The sequence below is a fragment of the Podospora bellae-mahoneyi genome, chromosome 6 (genome assembly GCF_035222275.1).
Source record: "Podospora bellae-mahoneyi strain CBS 112042 chromosome 6, whole genome shotgun sequence".
NCBI lineage: Eukaryota > Fungi > Ascomycota > Sordariomycetes > Sordariales > Podosporaceae > Podospora > Podospora bellae-mahoneyi.
The window spans coordinates 3621714-3641711 of NC_085885.1; the positions used below are offsets into that span (position 1 = coordinate 3621714).

Here is a 19998-nt window from a genome sequence, read left to right on the forward strand (position 1 = left end):
ATTCCACGAAAGGTTGTTGCCTGCTCATCACGAAGTCATCGACAGATACAAAACACAAAAACTGTCCTCCTACCTACTTCGACATGGAATCCAAGATTATTGTCATTCTTATTGCTAATCAAATTCTCCAGCTCGGGCAATGTGCACATATCGAATATTGGTTCATTCTATGAGACAGACCTATGCATTGGTTCTCTTTTGCTACCATTGGCGTTTGGGTAAGACTCGACCCTTGCATCAGCCCATGAAAATCGCTAGCTCATGAAAACACAGCCCCCTTCACCCCACATCGACCACAAGACCAACACCAACCTTCACTTTTATGTATCAATGGGAAATCTCAAGAAGCACCGGCCCGTCGAATTCCATCCCCGTCTCATGTTGGTTCCGGTTCCACTCGCGCGTGCGGCGAGGCAGACCAGGGGGCATTCTTCCCGGCTGACTTGCATTGTCACCAAACCCCACCGCTGCCACTGTGCAACGGAACCCCTTACCCAGAAGCGACCCTCGTAACGGCATCTGAAGGGAGATTGCCGCGTTGTTCACACGATTTACCCGCGGCAGATATTCCTCTTGCTGAATCATCAGTCCCCATGCACAGTCAAACAATCAAGCTTTCTGTGTAACCACAGGGGGGTAGTTGCTTATGAAATCTCATTCTCTTGGTAAGTGCGGACACTCCTACTGCCTCCCAGCGCAGCTTGAACTGCCTACCCAGACATAACCTCAGTCTACAGAAGGCCACGCGTCAAAGAGTCATGTTATCATATCGACAGAAGTCCGCGGCCAGATACCAAGGATTCGTGCATATGGATGTACATAGCCGTTTCACCTCGGCAATGGCAAAGCCACAATGGGGTTGTGCCAACAACGCTACCTTTTAAGCAAAATCAAAGAGATCAAGTATCATGACGGAAAGGCGGGCTCAGCTCCGTCTATCAAACTCACGATCAGTGAGCCGTAAGAGGAAGGTTGACGAAGAATCCTTCATTACCTCAGCTACCTCACTTCTGGCCAACTTGAAAAGTCTTGAAATATTTCACTGCTAGGGACTGACTGACCAAGGCAGTGCTGCAATCTACCTAGCCAACCTATCAAGCAAGTAAACTCCCTGTTGGAGGCCTCCCATGGTTTAGCCAGCTCTCCTGACCACAAACTTCCGATGAAAATATGCACCAGGTGTGCTGGCAAGACACAATAATGCCATGAAGAGACCAGTATTACAGTGAGAATTTTCATCATGCCAAAAAAAAAAAGTTCTGAGTTCTAGACTATGCTCATTTATCTATACATCAAGCCTCACCTGTCAATTTACAATACTTCCTGACCCAAAACTCTGTCCAGGGGGACGGAAGCCCCATCTCTAACTTTATCACCGGCCTTGTAAATCAGTTCAGCGATTAAATACCAGAAACCATCATGAGAATCCGGCCTTTTCTCACAAGTCTGCAGGCCCCCTCGCCCATGAAAGCTCGGACACAAAGCCAGAAGCATCACGAGCGCAAGACAGGCGGGATACCTCCTCCTCCAGAGAGCCTCTTTCATGAACTCACGCTGGTGGTCGAAAATAATCCAGACAAGGCTCCCAACATGCCAAACAACTGGGACGACCCTGCGGGCAGTCCAGAGTACCAGACAGGCTGCCGCCCAGATCTTCCAAAAGTACCAAAGGTTGGACGCGATGATGATGGCGGTGCTCTGGAAGATTCCAGCGGGCACAAGAAAATACGTGATGGGATACACACCCAGGTAGATCAGCACCGTGGTGAAAACAACCTCCCATCCGCACTTGTTAGCACTAAACACATAGAACGAGCATCCCCACTGCCGTGTGTTGACTCCATTGTCTCAGGTGGCTCTGGGGGGCACGTATAACCTACCGAGACTGGCTCCGTTCAACCCGAGGAATGGGACCTGCACCCAGTACAGGACGAACCAAAACACGTCGGGGATGCACAGGGAGAGGATGAGAAAGGTGACAAGTCCGGTAAGGGTGTGGATCCTGATGTAGTCTCCCAAGCGGATCCAGTAATCGCGAGGGTAGATTTCCAAGTAGTAGCGAGCTAGATCGAAGTTGTCGGCGTTGACTATGGTGTCCATGATAATATCGGGCAGGCGCCCGCGCTCACGCTGGGATACATCCAGGTGTCTTAGGTTGTCCATTTTGGTGGATCGCTTTTTGACTTGGATGAATAGAAATTATGTTGAGGCGTTGGTTGGGTGGTCGAAGACTTCCGGTGTCTTGTAATGGAAACAATCGTAAGCCTGCTGAAAAATGTAAATAAATAAAAAAATGGATTCTGTGACGTGATTAGCATGTTTTCACAGGTAAAGGGGAGTTACTTGATGAAGAAAAAAAGGCGGATGAAAAAGCGAAGGAAGAAAACCATTACTAGTTTGATATTGGCTTGCACCCCCGATAGTTAAAAGAAAATACTAGAACGGTGCATGCTATGGATTGTTCGGGTAGTAGATGAGGACACGCTTTGTCACAGGACCACATGTGCAATCTTTGTTGACTATTTTGGGAAGAGTCTTTTTTGGCGTGGATCTGTCCTTTGACAGATTTAAACAAGGCATTCTTGATGGCAGCCACGTGCTTCTATCAATAGTTTCTTAAGAACAGGAGGGAAGGAGGTTATCAGTTGTAGCTGGTCAGGGACCCACGTGACGGGTCACATGCTCGTTCTGAGCCATGCTGGAGTGGATTCACAACTCAAGTCACTTTTTACCAGAAACCAACCTATGCCACCACTGAGTCGCGTGCACACACCAGGAAAGAGCCCCAAATCCCACACGGAATGAACTTTTTATCTGCTTTTCGAGCTCATACTAGGCCAGAAGCTCAATGGTTCAAGGTGGGCCTTGCCTCGTCATTTCCCGATCTTGGCGTTGACGAGGAAGACACCCACACCTTGGCGCACACTCGAACATGCAACACCGACACAGCACCAGGATGCAAAGTCTTCCATATACCAAAAGATGATCCTTCCTCTGGAAATGAAGTTCCAATCCCGGAGAATGAAGCCGCTGGCGACATGACAGACCAGGTCTTGGTTTTCAAACGGAAGGGAACCTTCCATGCTATCGACCATGTGAGTAGTGGCCACTGTCAAGATTGTATCAGTTCTCTAACCGAGACACTGCAGCAATGTCCACATTCATCCTTCCCGCTTTCTCAAGGCCTGCCCTTTGATATTGAAGACTTTGGCATTGTCTTGAGTGCGGGAATCACCTGCCCAAAGCATGGCTGGTCCTTCGACCTGTTCTCTGGAAGGGCAGACAGGGGGAACTACAAGCTCAAGGTCTGGGAGGTACAACTACGAGATGCCGCCAACGATGCCTCGGACAAAGAAGTATGGGTGAGAAGAAAGCAGAGGATCGGGTAATACAATGCCGTGTGGTCGATCACAATGCCCGGCTCGAGGATGAGTGGGAGAGTGCTCAGAAATTGAGGGCTGACAGAAATAACACACGGTTTCTTTGTGCCAACAACAGCCCGTAGATGGCTGGCTGGCAAAACGAGCTGCCGCCAACCAACGAAACAAAGAAGGCCGAGTCTTTGAACTCGGTATAAATCAGAACAACAACCCCCGCCAACTTGTTCAGAAAAGACTGTAGACCAAGAGACTCACTCACTCAAGCACCAACGCTTCGGCATCTTTCACTCTATTTCATTTGTTCCTGCACCTATCGTGCCATCCACACTCTCCTGGTGTGAGCAGTCGTTATTGTCTATTACACTCTTCCCTGACACTTTATCAATCGCTCTTCCCCATCGTTACCACCAATCCTCGACTATCTAAACAACAAAATGGCCCCCAAGAGACATAACAACAAGGCCCCCAAGGCCCCCAAGGCTCCAAAAAACCACAAAACCACCTCCAAGTTCAAGAAGGTGCAGGCACCTATCACTACCCGTGTGACACGCTCTAGGGCCCGTGAGTCTGGGGAGGAGTTGGTCTCTCTTGACATGTATGCATCGACTCGAATCCGAAGAAAGACAACTAAAACCACCGTCACTAACCCAACGGTCATTAACACCACGGTTGACACCCCTACGGTTAACAGCACCGCGGTTACCAACACCACGGTTACCACTGAGATCAAGGTAACACCGTCAAAGGCGCCAGGCACAGAAGAGATCAAACTGAGTCCACCCACCAAGAGAAAGGCGTCCACCGAAACACCTCGTGACTTGGAATCGCTTCCTAGAAAATTGGCGAGGAATGGCCGCGCACCAAAGTCGCCTTCTAGTCCTAAGAAAACGCCCACCGAGAAACAGGTGGGTCAACCCCCGGTTACTCAGAAAGAGCCCCCAGTTTCCCAGCCAGTGCCCCCTCTTACTCAAAAAGTGCCCCCGGTTCCTCAGACACCACCCCCGGTTCCTCAGACAGAGGTCCCGGCTACTCAGACAGAGAAAGTAACCCAGGTAGACCCGAACTCTTCTACCAGCAGCAGTGGCATTGGTTCTGTCAGCATTGGCAGCTCCATCTTTGCAAGCCCCGCGGGAAGCGAGAAAAGTGACAGCACCGGTGGCATCAGTTCTCTCAACGGTGGCTCTAACTCTGAGAGGAACCTCAGCTCTCCCGATTCTCCCGACAAGCCTCCTAGTGATTCTGGGTCCGACTCTAACCCTCGGAATCGTGACCGGGCCCCTTTCCCAGCTCATACTAATGGTTTCCTTACTGCTCTCGTTTCCCTGCTCGAGATTGCTGACAATGTTCGCGGCTTGAAGCAGACAATTGATGAAACGCCTGGGGTGTCTCCTAACTGGGCCGACTCCGAGCGGTACTCCCGCTACTCCTCGTCCACTGAATCAAGCCTCTACAGGTTCTAGTAGCTCTCGTGCTTTTCATCATCATAATTCTCTACCAAGCAACGTGATGCAGAGAAGCAGTTAGCTAAAACAATAGATATTGGTTCTTCAATGCGCAATGAAGCGTCTTTTGACAAGTCCCCTCGTCCCACATCTCGCTCTGTGAAGAAGTCGTCGTCGTCGTGGTCCAAAAGCAAGTCCAACCTTCCTGTAACTCCTGACAACCACCACCACCGTGATGCCACACGCCCGATCAGAGCTTCGGTCGCTCGCGTCTACGAGACCGACTCTTCCGCAACACCCACACCACACCCACCAGCATTAAAACCCGGCGTCTTCAAAAGGGCCTCCCCATCTTCAACAGAAATAACATCCTTCCCATCGGGACCGGTACACCGGTCGTAGGAGACAGTCGCCCTCGCCAGAGTTGACAACCGCCCGAGGAGGAAGTTACCTCTTCTTCTTCCTTCTCATCGGACAGCCAACCCCGCTCTGCACCCCAACCCAAACCCAAACCCCCTCAACGTCAACTCACCCGTAAAACCCACTCCAGAATCCAACCCAAGGCAATCCTCCGCCCAGACCGGATCAAAAACCCCTCCCCGCATCACCGTCGAAAATCTCCCCCGGGAGCCCGTCATGTCAACAGTGGTTAACTCGCGCACCCCACTCCCCATCTTGAAGCCAGAGCCTGTCAGGGAAAGGATCATCCACGTGAACCTTACCCCTAGGTTTCAGAGTTTAAAGTCACGGGTGCAGTTCCAGATCAAGAATGAGGGCGGGCAGAGGAGAGCGGGGGCTGAACTGAGGTATCTGTTGGGACGGGTGCAGATTCATGCCCGGAGGGCGGTGTTGAAGAGGGTGATTAATGAGATTTTGGCGGAGGTGGGGGAGGGGGTAATAGCTCGGATGTTGAGATGGGGGAGAGAGGTGAGGAGACGGGTGATGAGACAGATGGGGAGGATAGTCAGGATGAAGGCGGCAGCCCAGAGACCGGCACAGGGGGTAACAAGGACGATAAGCCGGAGCCAACGCCGGTGCTGGATGCATTCGGGGTTCTAAGGCGTAAGGACAGCAGCGACTCTGATGTTTCTATGAGCGATCTGCCGTCTCCCCGACGAATTGCAGTGTCGACTTTTCGGTCGACGGCGAGGTTACCATTTCGGACGCCTCGTACGAGGACCCGAACAAGACTGGTGTTGCACAGCAGTCCGAATATCTCAGCAATCCTGAGACCCCGAAGCGTCCTGAGACCCCTAAGCTGCCAGAGAAATCGAGCGATACCCAGAACCCCAAGCACCCTGAGGCCTCTACACCTACTACTATTCCCAGCCGCCTTGAGAAACCCGTCGACCTTGAAAACTCGAAGCCCCCAGAGCCCACTGCGCTCCCTGACACTCATCCGCTCCCCGAGCCTATTACAACCCCCAAGCCTACCACATCCCCTCAGGGTTCCGGATTTCAACTTACCAGATGAGTTGGCAAATAACCCCGACTTCGACGAACGGCTATCTCTTATTGGTCTCGACATCATTTACGACTAGGCTGGAACCAGGCAAAGACACCGGGTACGCCACTGTAGCTTTGGCGAATCTTTGCTTACCTAAAGGATGGGGCATGAGGATAGTGTACTAGATGACGTGTTTTAGACAGGGCAAGATAGCTACCATTTGATCAAAGAACACACATTGTCCCGAGAGGCCGTTCAACTTGCTGTGACAGCAACTAGGCCGAAGCCTGGCCGACTGCTTATTACACCATACTCTGACATGTATACTACACAAATAAACCAACAATGAACCACCAATATACTTTAACCCAAACACCATGCCCGCCTGCCATGTTTCATGAGACAAAAAAGAGAAGAAAGCGAAGGGTATATCACAACACCAAAATACCACCGCAATCACTGCTTCCCCGTCTCCGTAATCCCATCAGCCTTTGTCTCAACAACCTTGTACACACCCGCATTACCCTCACCCGCCGCAGCCCGCTCATAAGCCTCATCACTCCTATCACACAACACCTCAATATCAGCATCACTGAGCACCTCCTTGTCCCCACTAAACTTGTACACCTGCCCATCCTTCAACAGCAGCGCCTTGAGTGTTTCCTTGTCCAAGTCCTCTCTCATGTCAATCTTTTGCCCCATCGTCCTGAACCCACCCTTTTTGATCACCAGCTTCTCCAACCGTCTCTTTGCGTCTGCACTCCCCAATAGCTCGTCCTCTACAGTGTCCTTGGTAGCCAACCGGTACACAACCACCGGTCTTGTCTGACCAATCCTGTGAGCGCGATCTTGCGCTTGTAAATCCTGCTGCGGGTTCCAGTCACTATCAAACAAGATGACGGTGTCAGCCGAAGCAAGGTTGATACCCTGCCCCCCTGCCCTCGTGGTCAACAAGAAGATCTTGAGCTCAGGGTCCTTGTTGAAATCCTCAATTTGCGCCTGGCGGTCCTCCTGCGCTACTGACCCATCGATGCGACATACCGGCCACCCGCGCAGGTCGGCGCAGTACGACTCGAGCAGATCAAGCTGCTTGTTGAACTGGCTGAAGATGAGCACCTTGTGGCCGCGCTCAAACAAGGCGGGGAGTAACCTGTCAAGAAGCAGCATCTTCCCTGAAGCAGTGACGATGGACTCGTCCGCTTCGCAGTCGTAAAAGTGATGGGGGGAGTTGCACACCAGACGGAGCTGCATGACGGGGTTGCCGAGTTTCTTGAGGGAGATCTCGCGTTTGGCAAGCTCGAGGGTTTTGGCTCGTTCGAATTCACCGATGTCTTCGTCGAGGTCATTTTGTGCCTGCAGTTCGGTTTCCTTCTCGAGTTGTTTGGCCAACTTGGCCTCAAAGGCGTCGTCGTCGAGCATGTCGTCGTCTGAATCGGCGTCTTTGTAGGATTTGCGGCCTCGTCGTGGTCGGCCGCGGACACTACTAGGGGTGGACTGACGACTTGACTTGACGCTCTTGGGGGCGGGAGACTGCGGTGCTGGTGAGGCCTTGCGCTTGGTGCTGGCCTTCCGTGGTGATTCGCGAATCGGAAGGGCAGCTTCTGCCGCAGCACCTTGTTTCTTAGCTAGGGTTGCGGCTTTAGGAGGACGCCCACTAGGTCGCTTTCCCATCATGAGGGCAAAGGCATTCTTCTTCGCTGGAGGAGCTGGTGGCTCTTCCATCTTGACTGACATCGGGCTGGTCCTTGCGGTCGATGAGGTGACCTCACTCTCCGTGTCTGGCTTCACGCTGCTTGACCTAGAGGAGCGCGTGCTGCGACTGGGCGATAATGCTGAGCTGTTGGCAGCTGTGAGCCTCTCCACGACCTTGTTTTCCAAGTAGGCCCGAGTGTCGATATTCTTATCGCTGATAGCGTTGTACAAGTCTGTCTGCTCCCTGGTCATCGGCGCATACAAAACATACTCTCTCTTTTTGGGCAGGTACTTGGCGACATCAGCCTTGACTCTGCGCAGAAGCAAAGGCTGCAACACCACGTGCATCTTCTTGACGAGTTCTTGCTTGGCCTTATCAGCAATGAACTCTTCGGTTCCTTCTTCATCCTCGAGGTCACTAAAGTCGAACCAGCTCTCGAAAGACTCCCAGTCACTGAAGATCTTGGGCAACAAAAAGTTCAGCAGTGACCACAGTTCCTTGAGATTGTTCTGAAGAGGGGTGCCGGTAATCAGGAGACGGGTGGCAGAGGTGAATGTCTTGAGTTCCCGGAACAGCTTGGAGTCAAAGTTCTTCATCCGGTGACCCTCGTCGATGATGATAAACTCCCAGTTTATCTTGGAAAGGTTGGCACGGTCACGGATGACCATCTCATAGGTCGTGCAAACGACGGGAAACTTATTCGTAGGTCTGCCTCCCACGAGATGTTTGTTGATCTGGTTCTTGAAAATGCCGATACGCTGCTCGGGGGTGCCGTGGTACATGCAAACAGGGATTGAGGGGACCCATTTGTGAAACTCATTCATCCAGTTCGATAGTGTACTCAACGGAGCAACAATCAGATGTGGACCGAGGTAATTTTCTTGCTCGCGGAGGAGAGCAATCAGGGAGATGGTTTGGATGGTTTTGCCTGGAGGTTATTAGCATGTCAGTGTTAACGAAGCCGTGTAAGTGCTTGCATACCGAGACCCATCTCGTCAGCCAAAATGCCACTCATTCCCTGTACGCAAATCTCGTACATCCAAGTAAGACCCTCCAACTGGTAGTCTCGCATGGTGCCGCCAACCAAGCACTTGGGCTGCTTGGCCATGGTCAAGTCATGTTCTCCCAGTGTCTTGCCATCCAAGCCTGTTCCAACTCGGCCGAGGACTTTGGTCTTGTCTGTCAGAATGCTGCTAAACGCTGCACTCTGGGCGAGAAGAGCATCCAGGTCCTTTCCCTTAGCCTCACGCTCCTCCTTTGTCAAGGGTCTCCGCTTCCATTTCTTCTTGCGCTTCTCCTCAGCCTTGAGATTCGCGAGGTGGGCCTTTTCCTCCTCGGCGGCGAGTATTTGCTCCTCTCTCAGCTTGGTGTAGCTCATTTTGGGCTTCTCAGCTTCCATCGTATCGGCGGACGCCATCGGGGCGGAAGCGAGCGATGGTGCACAAGGGCTGATATGGTGTCGCAATGGAGAGCTACTAGGGAAGTCGTGATCGGACGAAAAACGCTGCTACCGCACGTCCGGATGAAAGAGTGCGGTCGCAAGTCGCAATTGGGAGCGAGGGGTGGGAGGGATGTCCCGGTCGTCAAAGCACGGCGGAATGCAACTCGCCACCACGTAGAAATCGTCGAGCAGTCGAACAATGAAGGCCAATCGAGTCGCCCAAATATTAAGCAGACAGTAGATTGTCGTAAAAAAGGACTTGACCGTCCAGAAAATACAAGGGATCCTGCAAGAAGAGACAAGAGTGGCACTTCCCCTAAAAATGGTGAGAAAACACCGAAGGCAAAACAGTTTTGACAAAATCAATTAACAGAGGCGCGTCGATGCACGCGACGGGCAATGGCGATTTTAATCGATTTCTGCACGCGTCAAAGAAGCAACGACGCGCAGTCACGCGCTTTTCCCAAAGCGACGAAGGTGCCAAGAGAACCGTTCTGCTCCCGCGCATTCCTGCCTGAAAGCCAAGGTCAGAAAATGCTAGAGCTAAAGTTGCCCCTCCTTTTGACTCAGAAAAAAGTGCCCCGCATTGAACATTGAACAGCTTCAATCAAGTCTATCATATTCCCGACCAACGGGATACACCAACCACGCTGTCCTTCCTCCGCCCCTCCTTTGCTGCTCTCCGAAGCGCAATCCCTCTTTCCGCCAGTCGACCATTCCAGTCACGACGACTTCCCCCCCTGTTTTTCCTGTCGAACCCGCGCACCATGGCCTACCTCGACTCCCAGAAATACACCCCCGCCGAGGAAACTGAGATCCAATCCTGGCTCTCCAAGGCCTCCTCCGTGTCTCCCGATAACTCCTCCCTCCTCGACGAGATTAACAATACCCTCGCCACCCGCACCACCGCCCTCGGCACCAAGCCCTCCAAAGCCGATATTGCTCTGTATGAGTCCCTCGCGCCCCTCGTCAAGTCCTGGGGCCCCGAGCAGCGCACCGGCGAGCACGGTCACCCCAACATTGTTCGCCTCGTCGACTTTGTGCAAAACTCACCCTTTTTCGGGCTCGACGTCAAGGACAAGGTCGAGGTTGATGTTGAGGATATTCGCTATGTCAAGCCCGTCGTTGACGCCAAGGCCGAGAAGGAGAGGTTGAAGAAGGAGAAGGCTGCTGCTGCTGCTGCTGCCGCCGCCGCTGGTGGTAACGCTGAGCAAAAGACCCTCGTCGACCGCACAAAGGAGGCTGCCCAAACAGTCGTTGAAAAGGCCGTCGAAGCCAAGAACACCGTTGTCGAGGCTGTCACTGGCGACGCTGCCGCCGCCGCTGGTGCCAAGCCCCAAAAGCAAAAGAAGGAAAAGAAGGAGAAGAAGGGCCGCGAGCCCGCCCCTCCTCCACCTCCCCAGGTCCTCTCGCCGTGCCTGATCGACCTCCGTGTTGGCCACATCCTCAAGGCGATCAAGCACCCCGAAGCTGACTCCCTTTATGTCTCCACCATCGCCATGGGCGACAAACCCGGCACCGACGACACCACCGAAGTCGACGGTCAAATCTGCCGCACTGTCTGCTCGGGTTTGAACGGGTTGGTTCCTCTTGAGGAGATGCAAGGCCGCAAGGTGGTGGTGGTGTGCAACCTTAAGCCGGTCAAGATGAGGGGCATCAAGAGCAGCGCCATGGTGCTGGCTGCCTCGCCCAAGATCAAGGAGGGAGAGGTGGACGATCACAAGGGCCCCGTCGAGCTGGTCAACCCACCTGCCGATGCCAAGGCTGGCGAGAGGGTCTACTTTGAGGGGTGGGCCGGCGAGCCGGAGAAGGTGCTGAACCCAAAGAAGAAGATTTGGGAGACATTCCAGCCTGGGTTTACGACTACGGACGACTTGGAGGTTGCGTTTGATGCGGGGGTTGTGGAGGCGCTGGAGGGGAAGACGGGGTTGGGCAAGTTGGTGACGGAGAGCGGAGGAGTTTGCAAGGTGAAGAGCTTGACGGGTGCACAGGTTAGGTAATTTCTTCTTTTGAGTGTTTGGTTTTTTCACTGTGTGCAGGAACGATGGAGGAAAATAGAATAAAAAGGCTGTTTCCCTGTAATTTGCCTATGGAAGAAGGAAAGAAAGAAAGAAAGAAAGAGAGAAAATAAAAGCAACTAAAAATGTCATGAAACCTCCCCTTCTTCTTTTCCCCCGTCTCTCCGTCTCCTCCCCTCCTCCCCCCTCCCCCTTTTTTTTAATAAAAAAATGATCAACTTAGTTTGGCTTGGTCAAAATCGCCGTGGGGAACGCTCCGGTGTGAGTCGGCGCGCAGCCGGTAGTGACGTACTCGGTGATGGTGGGGATCACGCATCCGGTAACGCACTTGGGGCAGCGGGCGGTGACGGTTTGGGTGGACGTCTTGGGGCAGCAGTCGTCGTGGCAGGGGACCTCCTTTTGCTCGATCTTGATGTAGGCCGGGCACATGATGGGGTCTTTGGGCTCGGGGCAGGCGGTGGCGCAGGCCTTTGGGGTGGTGGTGGTTGTGTGGGTGTAGCAGGAGGGCTTTGCGGAGCAGGCGGTTGGTTTGCTGGGGGGGGTGATTACGGGGAGGGAGGCGGTGATGGCTGGGCCGCCGCCGGGGGCGGTGAGGACTGGGAGGGAGGTACCGGCTGGGATGGCGGAGCTGAACGGGGAAGGGGGGGGGAGTTAGTCAGTGGGGATGGGAGGAGGAGAGGGGGAAAGGGGGACGTACACTGCTCCGGCGAGGAGGAGGAGGAGGGTTGGGAGTTGCATTTTGGTTGGAGAGGTGTGTGTGGGTAGAAGGCTAATAATACCTTTGCTTGATGAGCTGGTGGGTGCTGGTGGTGAAGAGGATGAGAAAGCACGAGGGGCAAGGTCAGAGTCTGGGAGCTTTATACTCTCACGCCGGCCATACTTTGGTTTCTCCTGTCGTTTTCTGTTCCTGAATCAGACCCTCAGTTGACATGTGCGATCGACGGTGTCACTCCCAGAGAGGTAGAAACAAGGAAACGGTAACAGCGCACAATGCTACGGCAGCGACAAGTTGATGGGGTTAGACCTGGCTTGGCATCACGTTCAATCTGGTGATTTCTGCAGAGAGATCGGGGGTAGAGATGCAGAGATGGGCATGGATACAACGCAGAAAAGGGGTCTACACTTTGAGGTGGTTGTGACTGCCTCCGATGGGATGCATGTGCTTCGATGAGTGGCAGATGTGTTGAACATACCCGACGTGTCTCTGCTTTCCGAGCCGGACATATGCTCTGCATGTGCTCATACACAACCCAACCTACTGTGTGTCTCGTCTTGACCCGATGACATTTTATGCTGTCCTTCTCATAGGCATAATTGAAGCTCCAGCATAAAGTCATATCACGGTCCAAAACCCTCTCTGCACTCAACCATACCCAGCTGCGACTTTCTCTCTCGTTCCGGCTGCGTTAATTTACACCTATATTAACTGATTGCTACCGTAAAAAACATTAGGCGAGCGAGCAAAACCCATAAACCGGGGGTGTACATAACTCGCGGATGTTGTTTCCAGGTTCAGGTCCCAAAGCCAAGACAACGATACCCGTTCAGGTAGACGCGGCAGATATAAAGCCGTTATTTTCTTGGAAGCCCTCTGCTGTCCAACTCTCAACATCTGTCAACTTTCCGAGGGTTTCGTAAGATTCCCGAGGTCTTTTAGAAACCACCGAGGTTTGTCCATAACAACATGGGGGATAACAGAACGGATACGAACCGGAAACAAACAACTCTGCTTTCTGGTAGATACCATCCGGGAAGTGGGAGAAAGTTTCTATTTATGTTTCCTTGGGTTCCTGGAATTGTGGATTTGAGCCAGACCAAAAAAAAAAAACACAGAATCACAACCGTGGTACTGTTATAAGGTATCTAGGGGGCAAGGCAAAACTCGACGTTGCTTTTGGGAAAGCTGGGGAAAGAGCCGATCAATTGGTCTCGGCATGGAGAGTCGGGAACGGCATGGTGACAGCGTCTGGCCTTGGCCCTTCAACCCCCTCCGCAACGGAAGCATTCTAGTTACTAATTGTGATACTTCAGTCTCTCAAAACTGGGGTTTCTGTTGTTACTTTATCTCTCTTCTGCAAGCACGACGTCCTATCACACCGACAAACACGCTCCCGTGGGTGCTGAATCGCCGGTTCGGAGTCGAAGGCAATGGAACCGGCCCATCCATCATCTCATTCTTACTTTGCTGTTTTTCCGCCCATCTCTTGATACCCAGCCATACGAGTTTCAGTAGACAGGTGTCTTATGAGAGTTGAGGGTGTATCAATTACATCTTTCAAGGCCTTTCTCGCACGTTGATACCACGACAAAACATCAGATTTGAGCAAGTGATGCACCTCACCTCTTACACTTTTCATATCGCACAAACATGCTACCCAACCATATCTGTACTCTACTTTACATTTTCTCAAACCATCACGCCTCCCCTCGCCAAAGTCTTTTTATCCGCATTCTCCCAAAACCCAGTTCATCTACAACGCCACGCAGTATTCATGAAACCAAAAACAACAAAAAAAGAAAGATCCTTGCCAAAAAGAAAAAGAAAAAAAAACGCCGCCCGATGCGCATGACCCCAGTGTTGTAAATACTTGTGTAGAACATCATGAGAAAAAGTACTTGCTCTGCCTCAGCATTTGAATGTCAAAGTCGCCCTTGGCCGGGATGTCGGGGAAGGTCAGTGGAAGCCAGACAGTGACTTTTTGTTGCTGTGTTGTATTATTAGGAAAATTTTTGTCCTTTCTTGCCGAGAAAAGGTTCTTCTCCCACTTCTTCCCAGACACTTGGGCGGACTCGTCGGCTTGTTCTCCCTCTCCCAAGAGCTCTGTTGCGTCAGCCTCGCCCTCCATGCCGTGCTCCATGCCGTCCTCCATGCCATCCTCCGGTGCCGCCGTTGTGTCCGCCTCCGCTTCCACCGCCTCGGCGGCGCCGACCATCGAGTCAGGTGAACCCAACTTCTCAAGGATGCTAGCAGGCGTAACCATTTCCTCGCCTTCGAGTCTCTCCGAGGGAACCTCCGACTTGAGAAGCTTGAGCCGCTTCACTTCGAGCAACAACTCTTGACGGGCTGTCATGCGAACGCCCTTCCGCCAATCTTCGATCGCTTTCCCGGCCGGTGTGTTCTTGACGACGGTGGCGAGGTATACGGAATCACCAAAGCGGGCTTCAAACTCGCGCTTCAGGCGGCCAATGACATCCTCTTCGTGGATTCTAATGAACGAATCCCTGATGATGTCACTCATGATGTCTACATCAGACGCGTGTGTCCAAAACGAATCGTGGACGGCCGCAAACGTCAGGCCGCGCTCATCAGACTCCAACGCCGACAGCATCATGTGGCTGGCGTCGAGAGAGTGAATAAAGTTGGGCGGGAAGGCCTGCAGTTGCTTACGTCGGTTCACAGGGTCGGATCGATTCGTGTCCATGAGGCTGAGATTTTGAAGACAGGTCGCGATCACACGATTGGCCGTGTTACGGTATGGCTGCACCACAGGCATCCGCAGGGGCGTTGTCCATACGATGGTGGAGAGAAACTTTTCCTTTAGAGCTTCAAGCGTGGATTCGTTCTTGACCGCTCTGAGCGACTTCGACTTCCGCTTGGGTGCCATGATAGCAACCTCGTCAGATGCTGCTTTTTTGGGCCGCGGTCTGTGCGAATCGGCTTCATACAAGGCCTGCTGGGCCTTCTGGTGCTCGACCTCATCCTGCTCCTCCATGGCAATCCTTCTCAGTTGCTCGGCGTTCAGTGACTGGCATACACGGCCGCCTATTTCACCTAGCCACTTCTGGATGTCGTGAGCGCCCTTGAACATGCTAGACAGTGCGTCAAACACCTTGCTAGTGCAGTAGGCGGCGAGCACGTTGGGATTGATACCGGTGTCAGCCTCAATGGTGGGATAGAGGGCATCCAGCTGTTTCAGGATCTGCTTTCTGGCACCTGTTCGAGTGACGCCGTAGACGTTCGTCATGACGGTCTGCTTAACCACCTTTCTGACGATCTTGCCTTTGAGGGCTATCGCGAGGTCAAGCTTGAGCTCGTCGGCGTCATAGTCTATGCGTTTCGCCACGATATCAGCGACGGCCGAGTAGACATCGGCCGGCCGCTCGCCGGGAATGAGATTGACTTGCTCGGCACCCCACGCGTCACCACCGAGAGCGGCATAATGCTGAAGACCATTGCAGGTGCCGTCTTGGTGAATTGGGAGGTGGGACACGAAGTGAGTAGGGTCCGGGTGCTCCAGGGCGTCTGTCAGCTCAAAGCAGGTCGCAAGGCATTGCCATGGGTCCTCGGCCTTGAGCCACCAGCCGTTGCCATTCAGCGGGTTCCGAACCGAGTCGAGCGCGTTCTGAAGGTTTTCATTGGCAAACTCCTCACGCTCGGCCAAACTCGCCTTGTCGAAACCGTAGACGTTGGCGAGATGGATCTTGAGCCACCGCAGCCCGTTGGTGCCCAGCGGCTTTCCCTTGGCAAACTTGAGCAGGCCGCGCATGTGGTCAGCACCCATATGGTTAAGGTAGGTCGGAACCGGGTACGCTCGCCCACGGAAATCCAGATTGTGAGGGAAGAAGAAGGTCTGGTCACGGAAGGCTCGTGCGATCTCCAACTGGAAATTCATAAAGCATCGCTGCGAGTGCAGACCGCCCTTTTCGTTCTCGACTGCCTTGACAGCCTTGAGCCAAACACGTCGGGCCAAGGGGTCGTCCAGGTTTTCAGGCTCGGGCGGCATCGGCAGGTTGGGGTTCACGGCTGGAATGTTGGCGACTTCTGCTCCGTTGTTCCAGGCTTCAAGCATGACATCGAACACCTTGCGGTTGATTCTCCAAGCTGTTTGCCCCAACACATCGAGCCCCTTCATCATCTGCTCCATGTCGCCTCTCTCGATGGCGGCCTCGGTGTAGATTTGCTGATCCTTCTCCTGTGCCTTGGCTCGAACCACGGATGTCGGATATTCGATGAACCCGCCCTTCTCCCACTTGGTCCATGGCTCAGGCTCGACCACCATGGGCAGATGCCGGGCAAGCACCTCAACTCGAGGTTCCGTCTTCAGGATATCAACCAGGGCGCGATTGGGCACAATGACGCCAACCTTCTTTCCCCTCCTCAGCTGGGTTGAATGGGAGAAGGCGGGCTGCATCTGCGAGACGAGCTCCTTGGTCTCCGGGTGCTCCCTGACGACAGTCACCTTTGCCGTGTCCAGAAAAGCGCCCAGCAGCAGGGCGCCGAATTTGGTTTTGGTGGTCGCAGGCCACCTTGGCTCCAAAATCGGTAATGGCAAGTCAGAGGAAAAGACCTTGCCATCATTGGCCGCTTGCGCTGGCTCTTCTTGGCCTCCTCTCTTGGCCGCATAGTAGTCGCGCGCCTTGGCCACCTTCAAGAGCGTCTTCGCCTTTTGCTCACGAGCCTTTTGCGTCCTGGCCATCTCTTTTGGGATGCTCTGCGTTGCCTTGTAGACTCGAATGTCTTCTTCGACGCTGCTCGCGAGGTGATGCACGACCCTGGTGAGAGGAACGCCCTTATCGACACCATATGTGGAAACCAGACTGAGCAAGGAGAGGATAACTACGGCCGCAAGACGATCAGGAGTGGATTGGAGGAGGTACGGCGTCAGTTGGCTTCGAACAAGGTCGTCACTCGTCTTTTTCTGTCTCTTTTCGGACTCGACCGCCAGTTTTATCTCTTGGGAAATCCTACGCTGCAGGTCGGTATGCCACTCGAAAAGCCTGGCGTTAAGACCAGGACTCGACAAGCCAAGTCCCATCTCGGACATTGCCTGACTTTCCTTGCGCCAACGGTCGACGGCGGCATCGATTGTATCCTTCTCCAAGCGAGACTGAATCTCCCTCCGCTCCGCTGGAGAAAGAGAGCTGATGTCTCGGCCATCTGGGACCTCAGTGAAGAGTGAAATGGTCTTCTTTAGTGATGTGAGGCCAAGACCTTTTTGTGTTGTGGCAAGGACCTCGGGAGGAACGGTCGACTTGAAGTCGATGGCAGACTTGGTCTGGTTGAAGAATTGGGCTGTTTCATCGTTGATCTTGGGTGCCGGCTCGGGTTCGATGGGGGAAGGCTCGGCCACAGTGTAGGTGAGGGAAGGACTGATTTTTGCTATCCTGGCCAGGTCCTCAGAGGACAAGATGTCGCCTAGATCCATCGTGGTGTTCTCGGGTAGCAGGCTCATAAACCTATTCACCCGGGTCCGCAATCTGGAGCCGGTACAGCAAAGCAGTGACAGCTTCAGCATGTACCCGATGGTCTCGCTCCTGGCCGGCAGCACTCCATGAATCCGGGTTTCGTAGAGAGAGAAAACGTCTTCGCCTGCCGACTTGCCGGACGTTTCCACATCTTCCCCGCCCATCTCTATCCTCGCAATTCGGGCCCTCAAATAGGCGTGGTGGATCTGAAGCATTTCGAGCACCGAGAGACCACCCAGTTCCTCGAGACGTCTGGCGACCATGGCGGCCCGCTCCAGTCTCCCGACCTTGATGCAGGCATCAAACATGGACAGGAGCTCGGCATGATCACCAGGAATGCCGGACTGGTTCATTCGACCTCGGGGGGGGCGCGGCAAATCGTCCGGGACTTGGACTGTGTTGGTGACATCAATGGGCCGCAGCTGATAGAGCGGGATTGCGTCGAGGGGGGCATTTTCGATATGTTGTTCGGTGACTGTTGTGGCGAGGCTTCTTTCGAAGCCAACAAGAGCACGGTATGTTTTCTTGGTTGACGGTCTTAACACGGGGCCTGTAGTAAGGAAGCGTTGCGTCTCGGCGGGGACACGGCTTGAGCCGGAGGGGAGTAGGCATCTCGAGGGGTGTCGTGACGAGCTGGACGTCAGCAGGGTCCGGACTGGGAGTGTATGCCGGGTGGCTACTCGCGACCGAACGAGCATTGTTATGTGTGCGAGCTGGGGAGCCTCGGAAAGCAGGCGAGGGAGGTGGTGGGCGAGGCGGCAGTCGGGGGCGAAGAGTGCGCGGTCCGCGAGAATGGCGGGCGGGCGGGTCAGTGATACATGAAACAGGCGTTTATAGATGGCCAGATGCAAAAAGAGGGGTGTTTTGATGCAATAGGCCGGTCAAAAGAGGGCTGCCGGCGTCGAAATGGTCAACAGAAAAAGAGAAAAATCGAGTGCAGCGATACGTGATGACCGCCTTCAAACTGATAACGCCCACAGCCAAAATTTTGCCCACCAGTCCCAACGCTGGTGCTGTCAGTGGGGATGAGCTCTGCCGTGACCAATCAGATGTGAGACAAGATTTTCCAGAAGGCGAAACGGAGCTGGTCTTCAACGGGCACGGACTCCTCCTGAAAACATCCCCCACGATGTCAACATCAACATCACGGCTCATTCAATTGCAAAACAAAACAATCATGGCCGGACCCTCTGTCACTGGAGCCATCCGCTGCTCATCTTGCACTCGGTCTGTCTTTCGAAGCTTAATAGGAAGCATCGCGGAATCCCGGACACCTCAAGCAGCACATCGTTCCCAACGTTTGGTAACCCCGGCTGTTGGCTCAAGATATCATTCATCTTTTCGAGCATCCCCGCCACTGAGGGCAGGACCCGCCTTGGAAGAAACCCTTCAAAGAGAAGAACTCGACGGACCTATCTCTTCATCGAACCTCGACAGCAACAATGCAACCACAACCACAACCACCACTACTACCAGCAGCGAGCCATCCGATGTCCCTTGGTACCTCCAGGTTGAGCCGCCAAGACATCCTACGCTGATGCACGAGCCGCCACCATTGCCAGACATCCCCGAGGACTCGCCCAAAGTGATGGAACCTCTCCTCAAGTACATCTCAGAGGAATTGGGCATGGATGATTTGTCCCTGGTCGACCTGCGTGATAGGGACCCTCCAGCGGCGATAGGCCAAGACGTCATCATGATTGTCGGCACAGCCCGCAGTGAGCGCCATCTTCACGTCTCTGCTGATCGGTTGGTGCGATGGCTGAGAGGTCGTGGAATTGGTGCCGACGCGGATGGTCTCTTGGGCAGGAATGAGCTCAAGATCAAGTTGCGCCGTATCGCGCGCAAGGCCAAGATGCTGGGGACCGCGAGGAATGCTCATGCCGGTGATGATGGAATCACTACCGGTTGGATCTGCGTCAACCTGGGAAACGTTGGTGGGTCGAGAAGGGAGGTTCAGATGGTAGACGAGGAGGGGAGGTCCATGGGTTTTGGCGTGCCCCGGACAGGGGCCTCGGTTATTGTTCAGATGTTGACTGAGAGCAGGCGCCAAGAGTTGGATTTGGAAAATCTTTGGGAAGAGATGGGCAGGGAGGCTGTTGAGACCTACGAACGCCCACCGCCCCTCCGACGGGACTTCAGTGGATACAAGGCGTATGCCGGTCGTCGTACCAGGTCAGAGGGATATCGTCCTCGACGCATTCGCGAATTCTCTACCGCGGCGGTACCTCAAGGGACAATAGGGGCTCTTGCGGTGAAGGCGTTCAGGAATGGGCGTGGTTAAGGACCCATCGAGGCAACCACCAGGTATGATGTGAGCTGTAATGATTAGTGTACAACACTGTACTGTATCTGCATGCAACCTTTTGTTACACAACAATGGCATGTCCT

The 19998-nt window shown here is 53.6% G+C and overlaps 9 protein-coding genes across 9 annotated transcripts; 6 read left to right on the forward strand and 3 right to left on the reverse strand.

Annotated features, from left to right (window-relative positions):
- The first annotated feature begins 1060 nt into the window (after positions 1-1060).
- QC761_609785 (uncharacterized protein) lies at positions 1061-2429 on the forward strand. Its single transcript, XM_062881388.1, has 2 exons — positions 1061-1791; positions 1853-2429. The coding sequence occupies exons 1-2, from the start codon at positions 1420-1422 to the stop codon at positions 2009-2011; spliced, it is 531 nt and encodes a 176-aa protein (XP_062730123.1). The 5' UTR covers positions 1061-1419; the 3' UTR covers positions 2012-2429.
- Positions 2430-2627: 198 nt separating this feature from the next.
- Positions 2628-3389, forward strand: QC761_609790 (uncharacterized protein; the record flags this gene model as incomplete). The annotated part of the gene is made up of 2 exons (XM_062881389.1): positions 2628-3095; positions 3150-3389. Exons 1-2 carry the CDS (start codon positions 2802-2804, stop codon positions 3387-3389), a joined length of 534 nt encoding a protein of 177 aa, XP_062730124.1. The 5' UTR covers positions 2628-2801.
- Positions 3390-3814: 425 nt separating this feature from the next.
- QC761_609793 (uncharacterized protein) lies at positions 3815-4955 on the forward strand (the record flags this gene model as incomplete). The annotated part of the gene is made up of 2 exons (XM_062881390.1): positions 3815-3975; positions 4072-4955. 2 exons carry the CDS (start codon positions 3815-3817, stop codon positions 4838-4840), a joined length of 930 nt encoding a protein of 309 aa, XP_062730125.1. The 3' UTR covers positions 4841-4955.
- Positions 4956-5736: 781 nt separating this feature from the next.
- Positions 5737-6363, forward strand: QC761_609796 (uncharacterized protein; the record flags this gene model as incomplete). The annotated part of the gene is made up of 1 exon (XM_062881391.1): positions 5737-6363. One exon carries the CDS (start codon positions 5737-5739, stop codon positions 6361-6363), a length of 627 nt encoding a protein of 208 aa, XP_062730126.1.
- Positions 6364-6416: 53 nt separating this feature from the next.
- Positions 6417-9831, reverse strand: IRC5 (putative ATPase). The gene is made up of 2 exons (XM_062881392.1): positions 8944-9831; positions 6417-8890 (listed from the first exon to the last, which is right to left on the reverse strand). The coding sequence occupies exons 1-2, from the start codon at positions 9377-9379 to the stop codon at positions 6726-6728; spliced, it is 2601 nt and encodes an 866-aa protein (XP_062730127.1). The 5' UTR covers positions 9380-9831; the 3' UTR covers positions 6417-6725.
- Positions 9832-10170: 339 nt separating this feature from the next.
- ARC1 (G4 quadruplex nucleic acid binding protein) lies at positions 10171-11403 on the forward strand (the record flags this gene model as incomplete). Its single annotated transcript, XM_062881393.1, has 1 exon — positions 10171-11403. One exon carries the CDS (start codon positions 10171-10173, stop codon positions 11401-11403), a length of 1233 nt encoding a protein of 410 aa, XP_062730128.1.
- Positions 11404-11427: 24 nt separating this feature from the next.
- QC761_609820 (uncharacterized protein) lies at positions 11428-12281 on the reverse strand. The gene is made up of 2 exons (XM_062881394.1): positions 12119-12281; positions 11428-12049 (listed from the first exon to the last, which is right to left on the reverse strand). The coding sequence occupies exons 1-2, from the start codon at positions 12157-12159 to the stop codon at positions 11641-11643; spliced, it is 450 nt and encodes a 149-aa protein (XP_062730129.1). The 5' UTR covers positions 12160-12281; the 3' UTR covers positions 11428-11640.
- A 1740-nt stretch (positions 12282-14021) lies between these two features.
- RPO41 (DNA-directed RNA polymerase) lies at positions 14022-18305 on the reverse strand (the record flags this gene model as incomplete). Its single annotated transcript, XM_062881395.1, has 1 exon — positions 14022-18305. The coding sequence occupies one exon, from the start codon at positions 18303-18305 to the stop codon at positions 14022-14024; it is 4284 nt and encodes a 1427-aa protein (XP_062730130.1).
- A 251-nt stretch (positions 18306-18556) lies between these two features.
- ATP25 (ATPase synthesis protein 25 mitochondrial) lies at positions 18557-19891 on the forward strand (the record flags this gene model as incomplete). The annotated part of the gene is made up of 1 exon (XM_062881396.1): positions 18557-19891. One exon carries the CDS (start codon positions 18557-18559, stop codon positions 19889-19891), a length of 1335 nt encoding a protein of 444 aa, XP_062730131.1.
- Between the last annotated feature and the right edge of the window lie 107 nt (positions 19892-19998).

Bases quoted from the DNA above. Each gene is read 5' to 3' on its own strand.
- QC761_609785 (XM_062881388.1), top strand. From the start codon at position 1,420: ATGAGAATCCGGCCTTTTCTCACAAGTCTGCAGGCCCCCTCGCCCATG. The intron at 1,792-1,852 runs GTTAGCACTAAA...CCATTGTCTCAG, and splicing joins ACAACCTCCCATCCGCACTT to GTGGCTCTGGGGGGCACGTA.
- IRC5 (XM_062881392.1), bottom strand. From the start codon at position 9,379: ATGGCGTCCGCCGATACGATGGAAGCTGAGAAGCCCAAAATGAGCTAC. The intron at 8,891-8,943 runs GTATGCAAGCAC...AATAACCTCCAG, and splicing joins GGCTGACGAGATGGGTCTCG to GCAAAACCATCCAAACCATC.
- QC761_609820 (XM_062881394.1), bottom strand. From the start codon at position 12,159: ATGCAACTCCCAACCCTCCTCCTCCTCCTCGCCGGAGCAGT. The intron at 12,050-12,118 runs GTACGTCCCCCT...TTCCCCGTTCAG, and splicing joins CTCCTCCTCGCCGGAGCAGT to CTCCGCCATCCCAGCCGGTA.